Below are 23,504 nucleotides of genomic sequence, written 5' to 3'. Positions count from 1 at the left end.
ATTTACTGTTGTCTGTATAACAGAAGTTATTATTACAACGACATATAGACCTAAATATTGCCCCGAGTACCATATGACCCCGGTGCCCCGACCCTTCTCTGCAACGATCAGGGGTGACGTGCTCTCGTTCAAGTCTCGTTAATCGAGGCGCGATGAATTTGGATGCGCACATGGCTGAGACAATATAAGAACACGGGACCCCAGGCGATAAGGAGCTGATGACACGCACCTCTCGGTGGGGATACAGTTCTTGCCAGTTGGTCTGCTTGTCTCAGAAGGAAAGAAAGATGAAGCCGGTTGTAAACTGGCTTTCTCTTTTCCTTACTCTTATGTCATTGGGTCTGGCAACTGATGGCCAGAATATTCGAAAAAAGAGACAGATAATGGAAGAGCAGTGAGTAGCAATTTATTTTTTTTTTCTTTTCACTTTTGTCTTTCTGTCATCATCTCATTCATTCTTTCATACTTTTCTTGCATTCCGTTGTCTTTTTTTTTTTTTTTTTTTTAAGGAGGGGAGGATTATCAAAAGTTAAAGTTTAATATTTTCTTTCAGTCATCATCCCATTAATTCCTTCATACTTTTCTTCCGTTCCGTTGTCTGTCTATTTTTGTCTGTCTATATTAATTGAAACTTAAAGTTTAACGTATTCTAAAAAAAAAATCCTTGCGCATTCAAAAGGAAACCACAGTTTAAATAATGTTATATTCATTATGTAAATCAATCTACTACATGGCGTTCAACAGGGTGCAGTCATATAGGTAACCTCATCACCAGTGTTAAGAATGTGCTCGCAGAAAAATAAATCCGGGATCCGCCCCCCTGTGGGTCATATTTTACTCCTGACGTCGTCAACGTGACTTGCACTGCGTTGTACAGGCGGTCACGCGTCAACCACTCAACACTCGTTTTTATTATTTTCCCCTTTGAAATAGACAGACACTTAGTTCCAAGTACTGGGGTATACTTACAGACTTACAGTGTTGGAGTGTACCGACAATAGAAAACGAGAAAGAAAACTTTTATCAACTGTTTTCCAAATAGTTTTCCAAAGGTGTGTAGGTTGGTCTGTGCTCGGGCGTGTGTGTGTGTGTCTACGTCACGGTAGATGTATGTAAATGAGTGTGAGGTTGTATATATGATGTGGGAGGTGTGTGGACCTTTTTAGTGTGTGTGTGTGTGAGAGAGAGATATATAACATATGTCTGAGGGTGTGTATGTATGTTTGTGTAAGGGTCCATTTGTGGTTCATATAGTGTTTAAGCAGGCAAGGTTCTCAAACTGAAGGGACCGAATATCCAGGTGATCGTATTTTGAGTCTCTATACTCAACCCTCCCCTCCCTTTACTTAGGCTAAGAGTTTTAGTTTTTACTAATTTAGTACTAAATCAATACCAAATTAGTTTTAATAAGAAAATACCCCCCACACACACACACACACAAACACACCCTTTTGTATCTTCAGTGTCAGTATTTTGTTTTCTGTAAACATAGTCGTGACCACACTAGATCAAGCTCTCCAAGGGTCATATCCACAAAATTTGTGTTAAATCTGGGTGACTTGTCAGGAGTATTGTGGAAGCGAAAATGAAAGCATAAAACAAGTAAACAGGAAACAAAAGAAGATACCCTTCTTGGCCCCTTCTTTTCTTATCTAGGTAGGTGGGTTACTGAGTGGTGCGAATTAAGCTTAACAAGGTAGCTCCCAACAAGCAACAAGCAGCATAGCCTTCTACCACCTTAACGAGGGGTAAACAATGAAAACAAAGTAAATAACGACAGAATAAATATTAAAACTTTGAAATCAACACCAGAAGCTGACTAAAAAGGGCGTACCAACCGGATCTCATCTACCAATAACTCTTATTGCGAGTTATTTTTCTGGTATGAAAATATCGAGTCTACCAAAAAAGAAAAAAAAAAAAAAAAAAAGAAACCGATGATCGGCTGACATTGACATTAGAAGATGAGAACAGAAGAAAATGTCCAACTTTTAGCGGATGGAAACAAAGGGAGGGATAAAGAACCAGGGTGGAATGTAAACTCCAGTCACTGGGGCAACCTTTCAGAAGAATGGAGAGAGAGAGAGAAGCGACCCTGAAAGTGGTTCACAGGAGGAATGAGAGAGCCATTCACTGCTCAGTCAGCGGCTGCGGGTACAGTCGTATAGGGACAGTTTATGAGAAATCACGTCCAGATAACTAAGTCTTGTCGGTTTACGAGTTCGTCCCTTTAGAAATCAACCTCATAAACCCTACTTGACCCTCAGCCGCTAGCAGCACTGTCGGCACTTCTGCTGGTCAACAGGATTTAGAGCCAACGTTTGCAACGGACCCCCCGATGGTTGAATTTTCAGCTAAAAGAAGAAATATAAACAAGTTGTGGGTAGCAGAGACCTGGAATAAAAAAGGGGCAGACACATTGCTTAATGTAGCAAACTGGCAAGTAACAACAATATTAATTACTAACGCTAATGTATACTAATACAAATGAAATGTGAAAACAATGAAATGTTCTTTTATAATGTATTTCCCGTCTAAGCAGAAGGTTTAATGCGTTTGGAGTCTGGTTACACATAAACTGTACTTACACATACAAATACACATTTTTATACAGTGCACACCGTGAGATAAATTCTCCGACATACAAAACACATCCCAGCAAAATAAGTCCATACACTGGGTACAGACAAACAATAGCAATTAAACAGCCAAGCAATAATACTAATTTACATAAAACGACGACATTAACGTCAGAGGAACCGAGGACATCATTTGTAAACATGTCTGTATTATTTATTTATTTATTTTTTTTTTAAATAGGCTTGTCCTGCTTCCACTGCAAACAACAGTAATTCAAACGTTTGAAAAAAATGACAGTGACGTCTCTGTCGTTCATTCTCTTGGGCGTTTATGTCGTGGTTTGATAACGAGGCTTTCTCTTTTTATTCTCTTTAACTATCTTGCCTGTCTCTTCCAATCATCCCTTCATTTTTTGGGATTGGGTAGCATGAATCTGTTGGGTTGATGATCTGGCTGGAGGCCAGTTTGAACACGAAAGAACTTTTTTACAGTGGAATGGGGTTAGCTTTACATTTCAAGAAAAATGAGTCTAGACAAGGTAGATGGGAACCAGTCTATTTGAGAAAACATGTTATAGACAGGACACAATTGTGCAAGGTAGTGGTGTACATGGGGTAGACAAGTGCTATAGACACGGGAGTGACGGGATGGGTAGTGTGGTAGACAGGAGAATGTTCCAGGATGGGCATTGCTAAAGTCAGGAGATTGGTTAAAGGGTGATGTGGAAGAAAGAGTAGATGTGTGTGTGTGAGAGCGAGAGAGAGAGAGGGGAGGCTGGTATAAGTTGGGGGATGCTCTTATAGTTTAATGACTTTACACGTCGGAGAATGATAGGGTGGGGGGGTTATGAAGGAAACGGTGATCGCTGCTGTAGATAGTAATAAAAGCAAGGATGGTGTTCATGAAATGGAGGAAACAATGTCATTTAAAGGTATAAAAAGGTTCTGTGATTGCAAACAAGCATCTAACCGGGAGATCAACGTCTTGCGGTTGCCCCACAGCTAGGGTAAGGACGCTCCCAGAGCTATGGATCGAAGGTTAAGGCAACCCGGCATGGAATGGAGGAGGAGATAGAAAGTCAGATACCTCCGACCCATAACTAAGCCCCCAGAGCAGCGTGATGTTGCGCAGAATGGTAGATCAGATGACAACAAAAGCAGTAGTTCCGGTTTGTATGAATCCGGGTGGTGATGTAGGCATGACAGGGCAGCAAGGAGTGGGGACAAGGCTGGAGACGGGGACGCCTTGCAGCGGACGTTCATTATGACTAACAAACTTTCTGAGAAGACTTCGGATTCAGAATTGCTGTCTGTATGATTCTCTCTGTGTCTCTCTCTCTCTCTCTCTCACACACACACAGTTATATCTTACGTGTTAGGAGAGAAAGAGAGAATCATTGATAAAGATGCGACTCGCCCACATTGTGGTGGTTGTCGCATACCCGTATTGATGGAGCTGTTACATTGACATGAACATGAACATCTATCTTAATCATCGCTGTTTTCAGCAGTCATTCTGTACATACACATGCTCTCTTTCTCTCTCTCTTTTCCTCTTTCTGTCTCTGTCTCTCCCCTTATCAGGATGAATCGATTTCGGTCTCCATCATCGATACAAGTCCTTGCTCGCTGATTTGCCCACACCCATCCTACTTCTTCCGGTTTCTGGGACGTATCAAATGACTTGCTGCTCCCCACAATCTTCACATTTTTTTTTTTTTTGTCATCAACTTTCTAATTTTTTTGTCTGTAAAATCGATTTTGTTTTTGACGGAACAACGCAAGCAGCAGCCACGCTGATTTTCACTGCTGCAACGCACATCCGATGCCAGGTCGTTGTTGTCGTAGTGGAAGATCTCGACTCTTTTTTTCTGGTCCAAAAATTTTTGCGCCTGGAAATTCTAGATGAGCACTAGGTTTATCCCTAGTGTAAGGCTCGTTTGCAGTCTAGATATCAGTAGCATCGGTGCACGAGCCCACAATTAGCACTCTGCACACTCTGGTGTGTTTTAGTTGGAAGTCGGATGTTCTGCCTGTCAGTGTTCTGAATGGGAGACAGGGGTAAAAAAGACATCATTCTATCCACCTCAGTCATGAATATTCTCGTCTATAGGACTCATTCCATAAATTTAAAAAAAAACAAAAAAAAAAAAAACAACAAAAAAACAAAAAAAAAAACAAACAAGCAAACAAACCAAAAAAAAAAACAAAAAAATAGGTTGACTTCGAGATATTTGAAAACTGCGGTCAACGATTTTAGTAACAGGAAATGCTCATCCATCGCGCATGCGTCTACCATCCATCGGCAGGATTTGTTCCTGCAGCTTGTACAAGCTCCATCGTGCTACAAGAATAAAGATTAGCAGATGTTATCTCTCCCAACACAAAGTGCGGCAGCTGGAAGGATTCGCATTGTTGCATTGATGCAGTGTGGACACATAGAGCATGGCATCTCACACGGTTGTATGGATGCTCGTGTCTCTCTTTCCCACATCAAAAGTACCTGTCTGCACAGGACTACTGGCGTGAAAATCTGTTTCTAATGATTGCGTGAAGCTCAATACAAGATATTTTTTTCCATATATCTAGGTGAATACCGAGTACCTGTCTCAGCGTTCTACACGTCTACAAACATCAAACTCACAGAATGACTGCAAGAACACAGACATCCGGATTGTGCATTGATGCGTTTACACTGGGAAGGCCTCGGTCAATGGAAGAGCTGGGACCGTATGTTAATTAGGTATATCTGTGTAAAAGCTTCGCGATTTTGACCTTTCTCGTAGAATGTGATATTTGTAGGTGTTTATCTCGAAGAATGGAAGTGATTTATTCATCTAGATATGTAGAAATAATATCTGGCACTGAGCTTTGCCACAATCATTAGAATTTTGTTTTTATACCACTATTCTTTCAAAGAGTGACGAGGCCTAAGGACACTTTTTTGTATTGAAACGGTAATCGAAAGACACGGATACCAATCTGAAAAGATGGCTAAACGAAGAAAGGGTGAATAAATAAATAAAGCCAAAAAGACTGAGAGGCAGAAAGATATACAAAAGAAACGACAGAACAAATAAAAAAAGTAAGCACGAAAAAAATACTTCATTCACGAACAGTTTCACGTGGTTCAGACAAAAATACGTTTTCGCTGTCACTAGTCAGTCCAAACAGAGACTTTAAATATTTAAAGTCTCTGGTCAAAACGATTTTAAACTGCTCGTGGAAAAGATCTGGCGCAGTTGTTCTGCTTGAAAAAGACCTTGACAAAAACTGACACAAATGTTTCGTAAGCGACTTTTTTCTTTTCTTTTGCACTGACAAACGTGACTAACCTGTTATACGCATGCGCGAACAGCCAAACGCAGTTGTTAGCTTATCAAAGTCTCACCTCAATCGTTAAATTGACTGATCTTTTTTGCCCAGAACAAAAGCAAGCAAAATAAATAAAACATCCTTTAGAAATAAATAAATAAGCTCAGAACCGACGACATCATTCACTTCTCTCTCTCTTTTTTTTTTTAAGTACTAGACTTTCATTGGACGCCATAAAAGGTCAGAGTTAGAAGATGACATGCGCATGCGTCGCAAATATCTGTGGGTGAGAAAAAAGTAATATACCTCTTCCCCGGCCCCTTCCCTAAGAAAAAGAAGGGACAATTATACAATACCACCATGAAAATGAAACAATTGTTGTATGAAGCTAGGTACGAAGCTTCCTGTCACCCTGTATCTGTATCATACATCAAACATCATGTGTGGGTCATGTGCACAGGCACGGAGTGTGTTCGGAATGCAAGGAGGAGGGACAGGGGAGGTGGGAAGATTATCAGGTTCCGCAATATCTCCGCCATTTAGACAACAGCGTATCGGAGTACCACACCAGCAACGACGCAGCAACAATATCCACTGTCAGCCTTTAGCGAGCAAAGGTCACAGGGAAAGGGTGTAGCTGTCACTGTAAAGGTTAAAAGTCTCGAAACATTAATACCCTAAATAATTTTGCTCATTAAATGTGTAGGAAAGGTTGTCAGCAGCTATCACATTAAACAAAGTTCTGCTGTTTACGAAATGCATAAAGAGAAAAAGACCTGAAGCCTTTGACTAAGTCAGGTGTGTAATTAGAATTCTAAAATTATGTAATTAAACGAAAATTTTTCTCTTCGTCATGCTTAAAGGACAGGTGTATGATAAAATGAGCAGAGTTACTGTACCATAACACGAATAAAGACATAATGAGCCAACAGTCCATGTTCACAATATATTATTTGAATTTTAAATACATGTATAGGCCTAATGCTACCATTGGTACCTCCAACATTTACAGACTAATTTTGTGGATCAGTCTAGCACCCACACATTTTTGCTGTTATTTTAACATCAGAATGCATCAGGCGATGGTTGTCAGGGTAAAGTTTCGAATTTAGGAAACTGGAGAATTGTTTTCTGAGTAGTGGCTCCCCTTGTCCATTAAATTAGCACTCTTCGGCATTTCTAGAGTTGATGAGAGGGGAAAGCAGATAACGCTTGCAGTGTAATTAAATGGTAATTGTTAGCCCTATTACATGCTAGTGTCAGGTGTCTATATAGTGGTGCATATATAATGGTGGTCCCAAAGTTTATGCATTAGTTGGGACTCCAAAATCAAGATCCATGACAGAGACACGACGTATCTTTTCGGCTCAAGATAATTCTTTTTTTTTATATTTTTTGTTTTTTTTGTTTTTTTTTTTGTTTTTTGTTGGTTTTTATTTTGTTGTTGTTGTTTTGAAATTTTCTGGGGTGTAAAAAAATTTCATGGATTGCAAACGCACACGCAAGCACACACACACACACAGAGCAAGACACGAACTCACATGCACACTCTTCATTTTTTGCAATGTTCTATAATCTGAAAAATGTTTTTGACTGCAAAAAAAAAAAAAAAAAAAAAAGAAAGAAAAAAAAAAGAAAGGAAGAAAATGTTGTCACCTATCCTTTTCTATTTCTTATGTGTTAATGAACAAATTTTCTTTAGAAATTGTACACACATTTTATTGCCAGTGGTAGCTTAACAATTCAGTAATTTAAACAATCATCACAGCCATTAATTCTCTTGACCAGTGTATCACCGTATAGTCGTCGGGTATCAAAGTAAATCAAGTTTACCTTCAGACATTTTGCCCGGTTTTTTTTTTTTTTTTTTTTTTTGGACACTCAGTGGAGTCGATAGTCAGTATGTTCGTGCGTGCGTCTATTTGACCACAGAATAATTCTGCGTTCTGAGAACTCAATCAGCAGTATTTAGATGATGACTTCAATTCTCCAGCACGGTAGACCGAGTCGAGCGAGGTGTGACATCGTGTTCTCACTACCTTTTCGCTGAATCCGCTCGCATTCACCGCGGTCCTCTCTTTTCCTTTTGCGTGGTTTCCGCTGCAGCCTCGGAGTGACCTTTCGCTGTCGGAAGAAGATTGAACAGTCCCCGGATGTCCGGTGGGACCAGGCGAGAATGACACTATCTTTCTGTCGTGAATCAGTTTCGCAGTCTGCGCCTGACAACCCATTGTGCCAGGAATCGATTGAAAAAAAAAAAAGTCACAGTGTGCGACCTAGTTGCATCGCCCACGTCCAGCGAAATTCATAGCTTTGTTGATGATTCATCCGTGAAATGGACGGCAGAACAAACAAATTTGTAGATTACATGCAACAACCAAAAATAATAATAAAAAAGAACAGAGAAATGATGAGACAGGATCGATAGACAGATGAACTGACAGACAAAGAGTTTCTTGAGAATATGCAGAAAAAAAGACGCAAACAACAAACACATAAACAAAATACAAACACAAATGGAGAACTCATTGTCTTGTTTTTTTCTGATGGGACAGGCCGCGCCTCTTGACGGAAAATGGCAATTTAATATTCCAGTGCGGCAATAACCACAACATTTACCTGCGGCCCTCAGTAGGTGGAGGTGTGTTCGTAGGCGCCGACAACCTCACCTTCATCGCAGAAATGGTAAGTGGACAGTGGAGATGGCAAAATCAATACCCATGATGCACCTTGACACTGGCTGGTAAAGGATGCTGACATGACAGGGGAAAATGCGGCTTCCCATCATCTTGCAATTTGCATAATTTTTCATCTAGAGACAGAAAAGCGTGGGAGTGGACTAGAATGAAACTTTCTAATGCACCTGCAAATATCAATGTCCTTTAGCTTTTCCTGTGGTCTAGAGAGGGCTGCAAGAAATTTTTTTAAGATTTTACAAGTGGATGATGGTTTTTGAGGATCTCGCAAGAAGTGCTAGTCGCGGGGAGTTCAAGATGAGGTACGGGGAAAAGTCGAATGACTTTACAAATTCTAGTGTCCACCCGTTGTAATTATTTCTGCCAGGCTAGTCTAGACTTTCATTCTAGATGGAAGTAAGTGTTGCGCACTCATCCTCGTGTGTGATCCCCAGTGAAAACAAATCTCCAAGATAAGGAGACAGGCAAGGGTGACATGCGGATCACTGTTAAAAATAGACGTCCAGAGCTTTCTCGAGGTCTTTTCCCGTCAATGATTTCTTGGCAACCGAAAGTTAAATTCCAGACATTTTGGCTGTTAGTTCTAGTGACGGTGACAGGCAATGACACTCTAGAGAAACAGAGTTTTCTTTTAATTTCACGGTTGACGTTTCTAAAGCTTATGTATTTGACAGATTTTCTTAAGGTTTATGATCGACTTCGCTTGTCTAGTCTTCTTTGGGTTTTATTTCACTAGGGCTACATATTCGTGACACGTGATCAGTGTGAACGATAGCAATGCATATATGGTGTAGATTTTTGTTTTGTCTCTTTATGAAACCATTTATCCCAAGTTGTCTAAAGTAGCTGGTCCCTAGATAGCTGACGGCTCTAACATCTCACTCACCTACAACCATGTCACCGGGACAACATTTACCTTTATCTAAAATATTATTTGTCCCGCTCAGTCTGAAATTATGTTCCACTGCCTACTCCACGTCCGTTTTACTCGACTAATTTTCTATAATCATGCTGAAGAGATCTATACATCTTATGTTGACCTAGTATAGCATTTTATTTGACCTCTTTATGCGAGCTTTTTTCCAGAAAGATTTGCTTTCTTAAGGTAGAGCAGTGATATTATTATTTCCCTGCATACATCGGAGTAGTTTGTTCTACTGTTAATAATATTGATATTATCGATTTTTGAGTGGGTTATAAATCAGAAACTGACCGAAAGTAAATCCTTTCAGGTGAAGAGGAACAAGATGGACATTGACAATTTGAAAACAACGCCAACCTCAGTGAGTCTCTCTATCACACACACACTTATAGTCATGTTGTGTATTTTGTAATTATTTTCCCCGAACTGTTCACAACCATCAGAGTAGTTAATGTGCGTCACTTAGGGTCCTTCTATGTTTCTCTTCCTTTCTCCCCCTCCTACCACACATCCCCAGCCTATACACAGAGAGCGGAAAGAGGAAGTCCTACACATCACGATTCCGGACGACAGGAGGTCCTCGTGTGGGGAACAAGCCTCTCACGTAACTTGACCCACTTCCCTCTGTCTACCGGAACTGAGGTCATTACTATGGTATCTGGATAGGTTAGAAAAACAGTTCCAGATCGACTTTTGTCAGGCATGAAGACTGTTTGACGCAGTGTGTGTCACTAAAGTCTTTATTGCTTCCTGAGTTCCAAAAATCTTTGTTTCTCTCATTTCTTTCTCTTAAGAATTCCTAACCCTGCTTTGTTGTCTGTCTATCACAGTCCTTTTTGTCGTATGTACGCATATATTTTTTAACTTTTAAAATACATTAAGCCACATTGTAAATCTTCATAACTTACAGGCATCTACTTTCTTGATAGTCTACACTTCTTTGAAGAAATCATAGAATTCCATGCCAGGTGTTTTAAAGATACCCTTTTCTTTCGTTTTGTTTCTTTCAGATTCCAGTAGATAATGTATTTGGAAAACACTGGCGTGTTTTATTAACCCTTTTCTTTCGTTTTGTTTCTTTCAGACTCCAGTAAACGTTGAAGGTCGGCTACGGAGTCTGGAAACAACAGTGACAAGTCTGCAGGGAATACCCGGGCAAATCTCTACACTGACCAACTCAGTTAACACAGTTTCCAACACGGTAATGAGATTCTGCTGAGTATTGCACCAGAAAGCAGAAAATTCTTTATATATATTAAACTCTGTGTGTGTATGTGTGTGAAAATAACTTGGCCATAACTAAAAACGATGACGATGATGTTACCGACAGAAACAGCGGACACGAGAACGTACGACAGACTTAGTTTTAAACTAAGGAAGAGCATTAAGACACACATTGTACTAGCGACACACGCCCATTGCTGTGCACACAGGCACACGTGGCTTTTTTTTTCGTTGGATTAAATAAAAATAACGGCTGCAATATTGATAGTGCATAAGTGATTCTCTGGTGCTGCTGCTTGCACACAGAGGAGTGATTGATGGATCTCACGGATGCTTCTTTACCTAGCAGCAGTGGATGAGAGGAAAAAGAATTTATGTTGGCTGGCTGGTGGAGGTGGTGGGGAGGGGAAGATAAGGGGAGAGCTGTTGTCAAATAAAGCTTTCTTTATATCGAAAATAGTGGGCTGATCTTTCGCATGAAGAAGCGGGTGGAAAAGAAAAAAAAGCGAAAAAATTCAGTGATTGATTTGTATGGTTATAAATATTTGCACTGTCCTGTTTGCGTAACGTGATAAATTTGGGGTTTTTTTTTTTTTTAAAAAGACATTTGCAGAACAGAGAATATATATATCTAGAGAGGGTAGTCAAAAAAAAAAAAAAAAAGCGTGGGAAATCAATCAGAAGAAATCGAACTAGTGCTTTTTAACGTATCTTTATGCAACTACCTTGTGTTATGCTAGTGTTTCATTCCCTGCTTTTGGGCGACTTGTTCGCGCAGGTCACCAACACCAACGCCAACGCTCGTCTACTGACTTTGGAGGGCAATATGAACAACCTGCAGCCCACAGGCCAAGTTGCAACCCAACTGACCACCCTAGGCAGTCGACTAACGACGCTGGAAGCAAGGGTTAGTGATGTGCAGATCGAATTACGTAACAGGCCTCGACCAGCCTTGATGGGAGAGACGAGAGCTTTTTTTTTATTTAATTGGCGAAAACGGGCACGTCACAGGAACTACACTTGGGGCGAAATTTATTCAGAGGACTAGTGGGGATGCAAAAAATTGTTTCTAATGATTAAGGCTTAGGGCAAATCTGACTGAATATAACCATTCCGTTTTCGAGATATGAGCCTACAAACGTCACCATATACAGAAAGAGGGCGAAATGGTGACGTAGCGTTATATCTGATTAACGTATATGCTCCGCTCTCTCGTTGGTTGAGGTCTTCACAGTTGTGTACTATCATGATGTCTGTGTTGTGCCACTAATAAATTTATCCATTATGCCTTGACAAAACTGACATCCTGCGAGGTGTAAATATTTTCACGTGTTGTCCGTGGCCAGATAGAGGGAGTGTTTCATCAAAGTTATCAAGTCTTTTCAAAACATTTTGGAGACTAGCTATTGCAATAGCAATATAGCTAATGCAGGGATCAGACAGGCGCTCAAGTGTTTCCGGAAGCTCAAAGGAAACTCCCTCTGGCGCGAAGTCTTTGACTGATTGCATAAACTATGGAATCAGACAACCAAACATTATGAGTACACAGAGTGAATGTTTGTGCCACGCTGGACGTCAGCTCTTTTAGGGATCATGTTTACAGTTTGGTTTTCGCGTTGCCATTGGTTACAAGGTGGGTGAAATTAGTTTCTAAAAAATCTTGTGCAACTACACCGCTGGATTTAAAAAAAATATTTACTTGCTATATGGCTTCACATATTTAATGACAAAATTTCGTGAGGGCGAGATTTCCTGTAATGTGTTCCTCCTTTCCATCTCAGTATTCAAAGTAAGAGAAGACACGACAGTTCTTTATGTCAACGGATGCACGTGATCTCGTAATCGCCAGTTCTTTATAATTTACCCTCTTTCCATGCTGGCAAGTCAAAGAAAAATAAAATAAAAAGGATTATGACAGAACTCTATTTTTAACAGATGCTTGTGTCCTCTTAACCATTGGACTGCCTGTATCAATCTTTTCTCTGAGAATCTGTAATTTCTTACCATAGCAAATTGAAATTTCGCGCATTTAAGGCTGAGACGTAGAAAATGTTCGTATAATGAACTCACGATTTTTCTATTTAGTTAAAGCAATCGATACAATCCTGATTGGATACATGAACAGGGTGGAGGTGTTGGGTGGCGGGGGTTGGGGAAGGATGAGCAGAAGGAACATCTCACAGACTTTTATTCTCTGTGGAATACCTATCGTGAAGTGAAAGGAGACAATGGACCAGAAATTGGGAGGGTTGCTCTGGTCCTCTAAAGGTTGTCCTGCTGAGTAAGTTTTCTAGAAATCTCAAAATAAGTTCGACTAGACATGCGAGTAGTCCTTTCTCAAACCCCCATTCCCCAAAGTGAGGCGATGAACACGTAACAAACGGCATGGACTTCCAGTTTCAGAACGAGGTTGCTCAGTGACATACCACATGTGGCGTCGCATTCACGTCACACTTTGTGTAAAACTAGCGACAGACAGTTGAGTAGATGGATTTCTCTTGAGGACAGACTGTGAAAATGTTGGGCGACAGTACATAGAATTCTCTCTGCCTCGACAAAAAAACAACCTCCCAACAAAAAAAAAAAATCTCTCCACTTCCATAGAAAGTGGACATCTGTGTGCCATATTGTGTATATTTGATTTGAGCTGTTATGCAACTGTATTTCATGTCCTGACGTCCTTATATTGAGACTAAACACATACTCTGAAACTTATTGTATTCCTACTTTTCTTTTTCTTCTTTGTTTGCTCTCTCTCTCTCTATATATATATAGACATTTATCGCGACTGATCAGTCCATACAAATCCTTTATCTTCATGTTGGGCTAGAAGAGACTACAAACCCTTTCAAAGTTTTGAACCAGCTGACGTCGGGATTAACGTCGATCGAACCAGCTGACGTCAAGGTTCCTGCCTGCTACATCTCTTTTTTTTTTTTTCTTCCGGAACCTTTAGCAGCAAGACGCACTCTTTCAAAGTAACAGACGACGACACTTCCCCCCATATCCCGCTTCCACCCCTACCCCGACTATCGTGTGTCCTGTGCGCACACCGCGTGAACTCGGCCACGGAATGGGGGGGGAGACCTCACTTCTAACATGATCAAACATCGCGAACCGCCACAACCGGGGTATCGATCTGGCTGCAGCCCCATGTGTGACGTCAAAGACCTTTCCGGGGCAGTGCCTACTGACATTGCTTAGAGCTGCCCCTCGTAATTATAATGGATCTCGGCAGCGCTCGCCTTGTGGCACACAGCCCCCAAACCTGACTACAAATAAAGAAATAAGTAGGACAGCATTCCTCCCAGTTATAAAACGGTAGGATTTTTTTTTTTTAAACCTCCGTGGACGTGAAATATCTTACGAAAGGAAGTGGGTAATGGGAAAGAGAGAGAGGTGGAGGCGAAATTCGATAAGGCGCCTAAAAGCAAGGACAGCGACTTTCGGGGGACACCTTGTCGCTGTAGTTACCTATTAGGTAGGCTACCGTCTTACAATAATTGTTTGAAGCATCTCGCTGCGTAGTACTGTTTGCATGTTCTATGGTTTTAGGTCTCGGCTTTAGCCTCTCATTTGGGCAGCGGTGAATCGGGTCTTCTGAACCAAGTAAGTACGCGCCATCCAGCCGCAAAAAAATTATAGAACTTAGCCTTGCCTTTTTATTTATTTGTTGCATTTCCCTAAAATATTGCTTCCACAGATGACGGCTACTCAGAACGAATGCAGCCATCAACGGTAATAATGGATTTTAATGGTTCACTGCTGACAACCATTTTCTTTTTAACATTTCAGCTGCTGGACCCTTTCTGTGAAGGAAGACATCACCATAAAACGCGTATAATGAGCGGTCGATGCGGAACTTTTTGAGAACTTTCTAAAAAAAAAGAGTTGTTGTTTTTTTTTAAACGAAAAAGACCAACTTCTTCGTGAAGAAGAAAGCGGTTCAAAAGGTAAAAATAAGGTAAATATCAAGAATAGTAACGTCTCGCCACAGATGTTAACGGCTTTTCGCCCATCATATCTACGGTCTACTGCCGTGTCTGGTTCGGCTGTGCCGTGAAGCCCGCAGGCGATGTCTGCAGGAGAGTGAAACGACACCATTAGTGCTGCTAAAGCTGCTTTTAATCTTAGTCAAATTAGTCGGCCATCTTCTACATCGTGTCTGCCTGGCCTGGCGTGCTCGCCCACTCGCAAGAAACAAATCGGCTTTAACCTTCTTAAAAGCACTTCTTCAGAACAAGGGCACAAGGGCTACTGGGGCAGACAGGTGCCTGGGTTTCCGCTGCCGATGTGATGATACCATCACCAAAAAAACTCCACTCAGCGAAAGCAATCCTCTTTCTTTGATGGAGCGCGGCAAGACAAAAGACAGTGCGAGACGGATCTTGTCTACGGGTTGTGTGTGTGTAGGTGACAATATCAACTGTCGCTAATTAACTCCTCTTGATTTTCAGGTCTTCACTCCTGCTGGTCGTTGGCGTCGCACCTTTCCACTCTGATCAAATTTCACGTTTTCAAAATTTCCTCTCCAGGTTGGGACGTTGGAAACAAACGAGAATAACGATGACGACAGCGGTCCGGACGGTGGAGGAGGACAACGTGACGGTGGAGGTAGAGGGGGGAGAGGCGGTGGGGGACGAGGTGGCGGGGGACGTGGTGGTGGTGGTGGTGGTGGCGGCGGCGGTGGTAATCGTAACTCAAGGCGGAATAATAGGTTTCAAGCTTTGCAACAACGGGTAATTGTTTCTTTTTTCCTTTCCCGAATTTCTCGTGCACGAGCATGAAGAGCACTCAACTACTGTCACACCAGCCAATCGCCCGGTGCCTGTGCCTCCATGTCATGTAAATGTATACCTCCTGTCTAATTTTTAGAGTCGCCTCGACTGTGGATCTTGTACCAAGTGGAACTGGATGTGCGTGACTCTATACTGCTCGCTAATATTTTTCCAGACGTTTTGTGGGCATTATAAGCAAATACACGACAGCTGGTTACTAGGTATTTGGATAGGTATAATAATTTCAGCACCATTTTATTCTACGTGCTCATTTTTTCGTCTAGGAGTTTGATTACTATCTCTTTCCTTCATCTAAACACCGCGATAAACACTTTGTTGACACGATGCTGATCAACAACCCCAAACTCACTTGCGCGCACACCAAACCACACCCACACATAAAGAACGAGAAAAATGGCGATGCCTTAGCAGTAAACAGATTACAATTTTGTTTCCCAAGTTCGGTTATTCATCAGTAGTGTGGCGGTTGCGGGGAAAATATAAGCTACTATTTTTAGCACCGACACCTTAACAGTGCGCAACAAGTTACGGTTCAGCAGACACCAACTTCCACACTTCAAGTAGCATCAGGTCAACTTGTTAACTTTCTACCTACTTACCCCCCACCTTAGTTCATTCGTGCGACGCGAAGATCGAATCCACGAACCATCAGTGTTGTCAGAAGAAAACTTCATTAATAAATCAGTAAACATCGAAAAATAAGTAAACAACCACATCTTTACATAAGAACGAGAAAAACCATCATAGAATTTTTTTTAAAGTTGGGAACACACAAGCTCATGACTGCTCTTTGGGAGACAAAACTGTGGGTACAAGTTGAGAATTTCTAAGCGGGGAACACTTTACATACCTCAGATCTCCTTATTAATACTGTTTATATTACAACCGTTTAACAGTACTGTAGAGAAAATAATGATTCTTTATGAAGAGGAAGGTTCAAATTAAGCAAGATACACCATACTTTTAATTCAGTGCTGTCCTGGCCACAGAATAATCGGAATTGTCGGGAAAGAAGGGAAAGGTGGGTATTTGCTCACTGGTAACATTTACTTAGTTTCACATCCAACTTGACAGAACGTTTATCAGGGTGTGGACCACTTCTTGACATCTGCTCTTAATACAAAAACACATCGCTGCTACTCATAAAAGTACCACAGACCTCAACAGCAGCAAGCAGACAGTTCCAGGTGAAGAATTCCAGCAGAACAATATTTAAAGACAGAATGGATTTCTTTTTTTTTTCAACTTCTGTGGAGGAAGAAAGGTCAAGTAGCGGCATTTATCGTTCAACGGAGGTCGTCCATGTTGACTTTTTGCCCAAATATCGCGGCTAACTGTTCCTCGTAGACGTCGATGTTGCGTTTCATGATGTCCATACAGGGCCCCATCAGCCGCTCGAAAGCCTGCACGTCTAGTACGGCACATTTGACGCGGCCCATGGCGTAGGCTGAAGCTGCGCGTGGCTTGTGCGTCACCAGCGCCAGCTCCCCGAAGTAGCCTCCTTTCTCGATGATGTTGACCTCCACCTCTTCCTCCCCCGTGAGGTGGTTAGCTTCTGGTTTGCCGCGCATGACGATGCGCACGCGGCCCTCCTCCACGAAGTACATGCAGTCAGCCACGTCTCCCTGCTTGATGATCAGCTCGCCGTCTTCGAAGACCTTGGACTGCAAGGCGTCGGCTACGTTCATGCGCTCGTAGGCGTCAAGGGACTTGAGCATGGGCACGCTCTCCAGCAGGCCTTCGTAGGCCTTGCGCTTGAGAAAGGCCGCCTTCAGGACGATGCGTCGGAACGTAACCCGGTCCAGGGCCCAGAGGGAGCCCGGCGAGCTAGCCACGATGGTGGCGGCGCGTGGCATGTTGTACATCAGCGCCAGCTCCCCAAAGAAGCCCTCGTTGCGGTAGCGGCCCACCAATCTGGGCTGCCCGTCCACATCCACGAAGATGTCGAACCGCCCTTTGTCGATGACATAGAAATTGTCACCGTCGTCACCTTGCTTGATGACGTGGTCGCCGTTCTCCACCGTCTTCTCAAACATGGCGTCCAGCACTACCTGCATCTGCTCCTGGTCCAGCGAGCGGAACAGCAGTGTGTGCTTGACGGCGTCTCGCAGGCGCCGTCGCTGCTCGTCGCTTTTGGGGTAGACGATGTTTCTCTCCCCATCATCTTCGTCGGCCTCCGGGTCGTAGCCTTCCGCCGAGACTGACTTTCGGCGGAGTCGCACCGCCACAGGCGGTGGTTCTACCTCTTCGTCTGACTCTGTCAGCATTGGCTCGTCTTCGCCAACCGCTTTGGTGTCTGGACTCGTGAACCGCACCGCTTCATTCTTTTGTACAGTGTTCCTCGTTTTGTTGTCGTTCAGCCTGTTGAAGTAGTTGGCCGCGAAGCTGACAAGGTCTGACGGTCTCTCGCGCAGAACGCATACAGCGAACTCTTGTAGGAGCTCTGTGAGGCCCGGCGGTACGTCTAAACTCATCTTCAAAGTTGTACGACTACCGCAACGCAAGACTCGAGCAGATTAAATACAACTTGCATATAAAAAGGCAACACCCTGAATGCCTGCTGGCTAAAGATTATGTCCATGATGCATTGTGCACAGCTGGGCGTTTCTTGTCAATCAGCTCCAACACAGGCTTCCAGTCACAAGATGACGTCAAAATGAAATGAAGTATAAATGACGCTGCTGAGAAGATGACGACAATGATGACACGCTCTGAAGATTTTTTTCCTCCCACTCTAGCGAAACTGGCTTCGTGCAAGAAAGATCGCAGCGATCTGGGATGCTCGAACAGAAAAATGCTGGTGTCAGTTAAAGCCGGCTTGGTTGACAGTGTGACTACAACTCTGTGGTCAGTATTTCTCGCTGGTGGCCATCACTGCACATCAACGCTGATGAGAAAATCAAATTACACGGATGTCCGGTCTAGATTTCGATGCTGTTTGTAGTGTGGGTAGGAACTGTAGAATTTCCTGCTCTCTTCGAATCGAGAGTCTTGACAACTGCTGACATTTGGTCTACAGCTTCAGTCACCGACTACGTGTGTTCTGGAAAAAAAAAGAGGAAAGAACGCATGAAAATTGGAAAAAACTGGTGATGAGGGTGTATTTAAACATGAAAAAGCTCTAAGAAATAGCTAAGCGAGTTCGCGTAACAGAACCGATGCACGGCAAGCACAGACATGTCTTCAAACGTGGACTGCGTTGGAAGAAGCGACTGGCAATCGGCGTGACAGTGACAGTGAAGGGAAGAGGAGGGAAAACGGCGGAGGAGGGAAAAGGGGCGGGGAAAGGCGCTGGAAACGTCCTTGAACTCTCTAGGCGACACCAAAACCGCGTTGGCGACGAAGACAGTTTCTCCTACGACCGCACAAGAAAGGCGGCACTAGGCGACGAGCACAAAGCCTGTCGAATAAAAGAGGAAAGACGGCGAGCGAGGACACATCCCCCAACCCTTCCAGAATATAACAGATTAAAATGTAAAGAGTGCGGTTACTACCTGGCCGCTGGAAGTTTTTCGACTGCGAAAATACCTTCGTACCTCTTATAGGCTGTATCTGCACAGCATGCACGCTTGAATCCGGGAATAGGTGGCCGGGAAAGGACAAGGTGATGGGTAGGGTACTTCGCTTTCGGCAAAAGAGAACAGCTGCAGGCTAACAAACAGCCATGGTGAAATGGATCTTCGAAGCGAATGATGACGGCTAGTTCCTTGCTCATTGCACTTTTAGCGCACGCTCTCTTGTCGCTCAGCTTGACGACACCGACTGGCCGGTGGGCCGCGTCGCGGGTGTGTACACTCTGTAACGACCGAGGGCGACGCGGCAGGCGGCAGGCGGCGGCGATTTTGCGTGTGTGCGCGTGTGAGTGCAAGTGCGTGCGTGCGTGGGTGAGCGCGCCCGTATCCGTTTTCACCCAGCGACACTTGCGAAATTTACCGCCCATACTGATACACAAACATGTTGTTGTACTAGCCCGCGCACTGCGGACTGGCGCCTCGCTGCATGGTCAACACCATTGTCGTTCGCTCAGTGCACACCAGGGGTGGTGGGGTGGGGTAGGGTGACGCTGACGGTACCCTTGCTACCCTGCTGCAGATCACAAAACTCATTTTCAGTCTCATTACACAATCTTTCTAGCTTACTAAGCACAAATTTAAGGGAGGGAAATAAGACAATACTTGTAAAATACACAGAAAAAATGCCATTTTAAAGACAATTCTAGCACTAAGGTTTTTAAGTTTGAGAAACAATCTTTTTGGTTGCTATGCTACCCTAAATGCATTCTCTCTTCCTGTTCGGTCCAGTGTGTTGAAATTTTCATCTTTCAACCTAAAATTGTGCGAGGAATATTTCATCAGCAGCCTTGCTGTGAGGACAATGAATACAATTATACTGGCATAACAGTGCCTGCATGTATTGGGGCACATCCTAGAAATAGTGGCGCCACAGGAAGGTCCGACGGAGCCTTCGCTTCGACTTCACTAGTGTGTGCCCGTTTCATCTTCAGATGAGGTGATATGGGGCTATCTCCACAGCAAAGCATTGAACTGGTATGAATGTGCTCCTCATTTCATACTAGCACTCACAGGCGCGAGCACACACACACATCATAGGATTATTCATCACAACTAAAAAATATGAAGGAAGGCAATGAAAGAAACATAAATATAAACAAGTTCAATACATGCCTTCACTTTACAGCCAAAAAAAAAAAAAATGCTATCATTCTTGTAATGGTTGCAATGCTGTGGAAAAAACCTTGAAATCCTTGCCATTCAAAATTCAAAAGGCTCTCTGTCATAAACAGCTGATGGTTGCCAATAGAAAATAACAAATACATTTTTTAAAGGAAACAAAAAAGACATAGCTATAATGTATTCTGCCTTGCACAGTAAAAGCACTTTTAAAAAAATTTAGCAGTTAACTGGTTTGCTTTTAATTTGCTTATCAATTCTTGCACACATAAAAACATATATTTTATGAAATTTGCATATCTACCTACTTAAACTTTTACATGCGCATTACATCTGCACCCTAACTAGAGTAATATCAATGGTATGAATATTTAATTTTATAAAAGGTCATTTATTGCAGAACATGTTATAATGGAATGATTCATCCCACTTAGAAACACTTTCCTCTGCCCTCACTTCCTGACATTTGATGTGTGCAAACACAAATATTTCAGGAAACTATTGATAAAGCAATAAAAAAAACCCCTAGGATTACATTTTGTATCTCCTACTTCCTTTTTCAAATGGCAATGTGCTTCATGGGTTTTTGCAAGTTTTGAATTCATAAAAGTTACAGGGAAAAGAGCTGCTCTAATATGGATGCTAATTTTATATTTCCATCTTAATCTAAGTGTACCGCTCTAAGAACATAAACATGTGAAAAGCTAAAAGTTACACTCATAATAATGAAAAGGCAAACTTTATACAAAGTATTTACATTCTGCTAGTAATTAAATTTTGAATGGTATGTGAAATCATTGAAATACGATTCCAATGATTTTTAAAACTTAAATCATATCCAAACATTTTTTCAACTAAAAATATTCTTTCATTTTAAAACTGTCAATTGCCTAAGCTTCAAGTCCATGTGGTAGAGATTTTCTCATTCAGAATTAATACTAGTTCATCAGTGTTAACTACAGCAGCAATAAAAACAAATACTTGGTTTTTTTTTTTTAGAAATAATATTTTTTAGCTTTGTCGACACAAACACAAACTGGATGTTAAGTCCAGAAAAATATCTCCTTGATATAAACCGCATTTTCATTTAACACTGTCAGTACTTGCGTTCAAGCAATTATGCAAACACACACTGCAGGCATTTTATATTTAAAAAAAATCTCATTGCATGAAGATACAAGCGAGCCGCCATCTCTCTTTTTTTGCCAACACTACTTACCAAACGCTTTTTACCGGTAGTCTACCAGCCGACGTATGGTGTCAACGATAACTAAATGGCTACACACACACGACCTTGTTCAATGTTGCTTTTGATGTCTGTTCACAACTCTAAAGCACGGCCGAATAGCACGACGTGTACTTTCACATAATGCTGATGCTTCGTTTCACAAAAAAATAAGGGATGTTGGACACCCTCCAATTTATCATTCGTGTGGCGATGCACATTGAAGACGAGCGAGGCGCGAACTGAAGGCAAGGTTGCAGACGCCGGAAGTGACCGAATCGTCTGCGCAAGGACGACCTAGTTCGAACGTGAGCTGTTGGCAGGTTAGCGGCCCTCATAAAATCGATGTATTACTCTCACTAGTTCCAGATTTCAACAATTTAGTGTCATAATAAAACGAAAACCTCTGTCCTTTCTATAAAAAGTGTGTGCACTGCCTGTGAAAGAACATATTTTATTGCTGTATCGGTTAACCTTCTCCATGCCTTGCATGGGATTACCGTGGAGCCATGAATCTGTGTCTCCTACACACGTCCGTGCTAGAACACTTGCTCATCTTTTCCACTCCGTGCTTTTTTTTTTTCTTTTAAATGGTTTGATCAGTATGAGCACGAACCTAAGAGGTACAAAGTTTTCTAGAAGATGGTGAATATATTCAGTTGATTTCACATATGGAAGAAATGTTTTGATATATTTTTTTCTTAGCAACCGGGGACTAAATATTGCAACATTCAATTCAGCATTTAATTTCAACAAATTAAAAGCGCACAAACAAAGTTTGCGAAAAGTCTCCCACTGTATTTTCATACGTGTTCTATGAGTATTATATATATACACATACACACCTTTTGTATTCCTTCAATGAAAACGGAATTTCTTTCATTGCCTTTATTGTCAGCTTTAAAAAAAAAAAAATGGGGTAACCGTTACTGGCCGTGAAAAGACCGAAGTATTTAAAGTGTCGGGATGTCTGCTGGCTTAACGAAGCGTGACTTTGTATGTGGTCGAGTGAGTAATGAATAGTGTGCACGTCTACAAATCTTCACGCACGATCAGCCAGAAGACAGACCGCCCACGGACGGCTGACCCATACAACCTGCATAATAGATATGACAAATGATTGCGGCAGCCTTTCTGCACGCAAAAGGTCAAGTCCTTCTACCTCGTCCCAACTCTGCGCCCTTGACAGCGATAATCCACGTGGAGTGTTTAGGGGATCATGTTCGATTTGTTGTACCAGCACGCGCTGGGGTTTCGATGGCAGCAGATGTTGCATAAACACGCACTGTATCATTAACTATTCAGGAAGGTACTTGGCCTAAGTGGATAACATATATCAGACCGAAAATTACTGCAGATTCAGCCAATTTATTAGAGCTTCCACCCACACCACTGTTTTTGGTCGCATGCAAGCACACTCGTTAATAATATATTGAGGACTGAAAATCCAGTCGAGTGTTTCTTCCAGTCATTATAATGACTGTTGTCCATCCTCAAACCTTGAATGCATGTATTGCACTGTTTATTAATGAAAGTGCCGGCGAAATGCAGTCGTTTATTACACTGCCCTGTAAATGCAATGCATGAATAAAAATAATGCATTCAGTGCATGAATGTCGTGCCATGGATTAAAATAATATGTGTATTTGAGACCGGCAACTTGTTATCCACCTAATAAGTTTGTGACTGATCCATATTTCTCATGGTCCTTCCAAAAAAAAAAAAAAAAAAAAAAGTTCACTTTTTATTTATTTGTTTTGCATGTCAATGAATAAAATGGAATGCAGGCTTTCAATGCATCGTGATTTTTGTGTAATGAGAATGTTTTGCAGTTTTGTTCCCATTGCAGAGCCCTTTTTCTAGATTTTGAGGAATGCTGCCAAAGATCCTTTCCATTTAGCCCCATCAATATGTATATGTTTTTTGAATAGGCTTAATATGTCACTGGTCACATTTTTGGGTCTGTGTTTGGGTAGATGTGAGGTTTTTTTTTCTTTTTTCATTTTGTCAGTAATATTGATTGATTAATAGTCAATGTTTTGTGAAACCAAAA

At 42.0% G+C, this 23,504-nt stretch overlaps 2 protein-coding genes across 3 annotated transcripts in view; one reads left to right on the top strand and one right to left on the bottom strand.

The window, feature by feature from the left end:
- The first annotated feature begins 201 nt into the window (after positions 1–201).
- Positions 202–23,504, top strand: part of LOC112557991 (cubilin-like) — a 78,054-nt gene continuing 54,751 nt past the window's right edge. Inside the window, 6 exon segments of the mRNA XM_025228169.1 lie at positions 202–394; positions 8,450–8,579; positions 9,823–9,873; positions 10,597–10,713; positions 11,515–11,643; positions 15,272–15,475. Coding sequence (XP_025083954.1) covers positions 219–394; positions 8,450–8,579; positions 9,823–9,873; positions 10,597–10,713; positions 11,515–11,643; positions 15,272–15,475 — 807 coding nt within the window. The 5' untranslated portion in view covers positions 202–218.
- LOC112554770 (cAMP-dependent protein kinase type II regulatory subunit-like) lies at positions 16,188–21,733 on the bottom strand. Of its 2 annotated transcripts, none has more exons than XM_025222786.1 (2): positions 21,446–21,733; positions 16,188–18,578 (listed from the first exon to the last, which is right to left on the bottom strand). In XM_025222786.1, the coding sequence occupies exon 2, from the start codon at positions 18,007–18,009 to the stop codon at positions 16,822–16,824; it is 1,188 nt and encodes a 395-aa protein (XP_025078571.1). In that variant the 5' UTR covers positions 18,010–18,578; positions 21,446–21,733; the 3' UTR covers positions 16,188–16,821. The 2 variants fall into 2 exon arrangements, with proteins under 2 accessions (XP_025078571.1, XP_025078580.1); XM_025222795.1 differs by lacking the exon at positions 21,446–21,733 and adding an exon at positions 19,072–20,582.

This window comes from Pomacea canaliculata, linkage group LG2 (genome assembly GCF_003073045.1).
Source record: "Pomacea canaliculata isolate SZHN2017 linkage group LG2, ASM307304v1, whole genome shotgun sequence".
In the NCBI taxonomy this organism is placed as follows: domain Eukaryota; kingdom Metazoa; phylum Mollusca; class Gastropoda; order Architaenioglossa; family Ampullariidae; genus Pomacea; species Pomacea canaliculata.
Note: the sequence above shows the minus strand (reverse complement) of the source record. Positions and strands in the feature narration are given on the sequence as shown.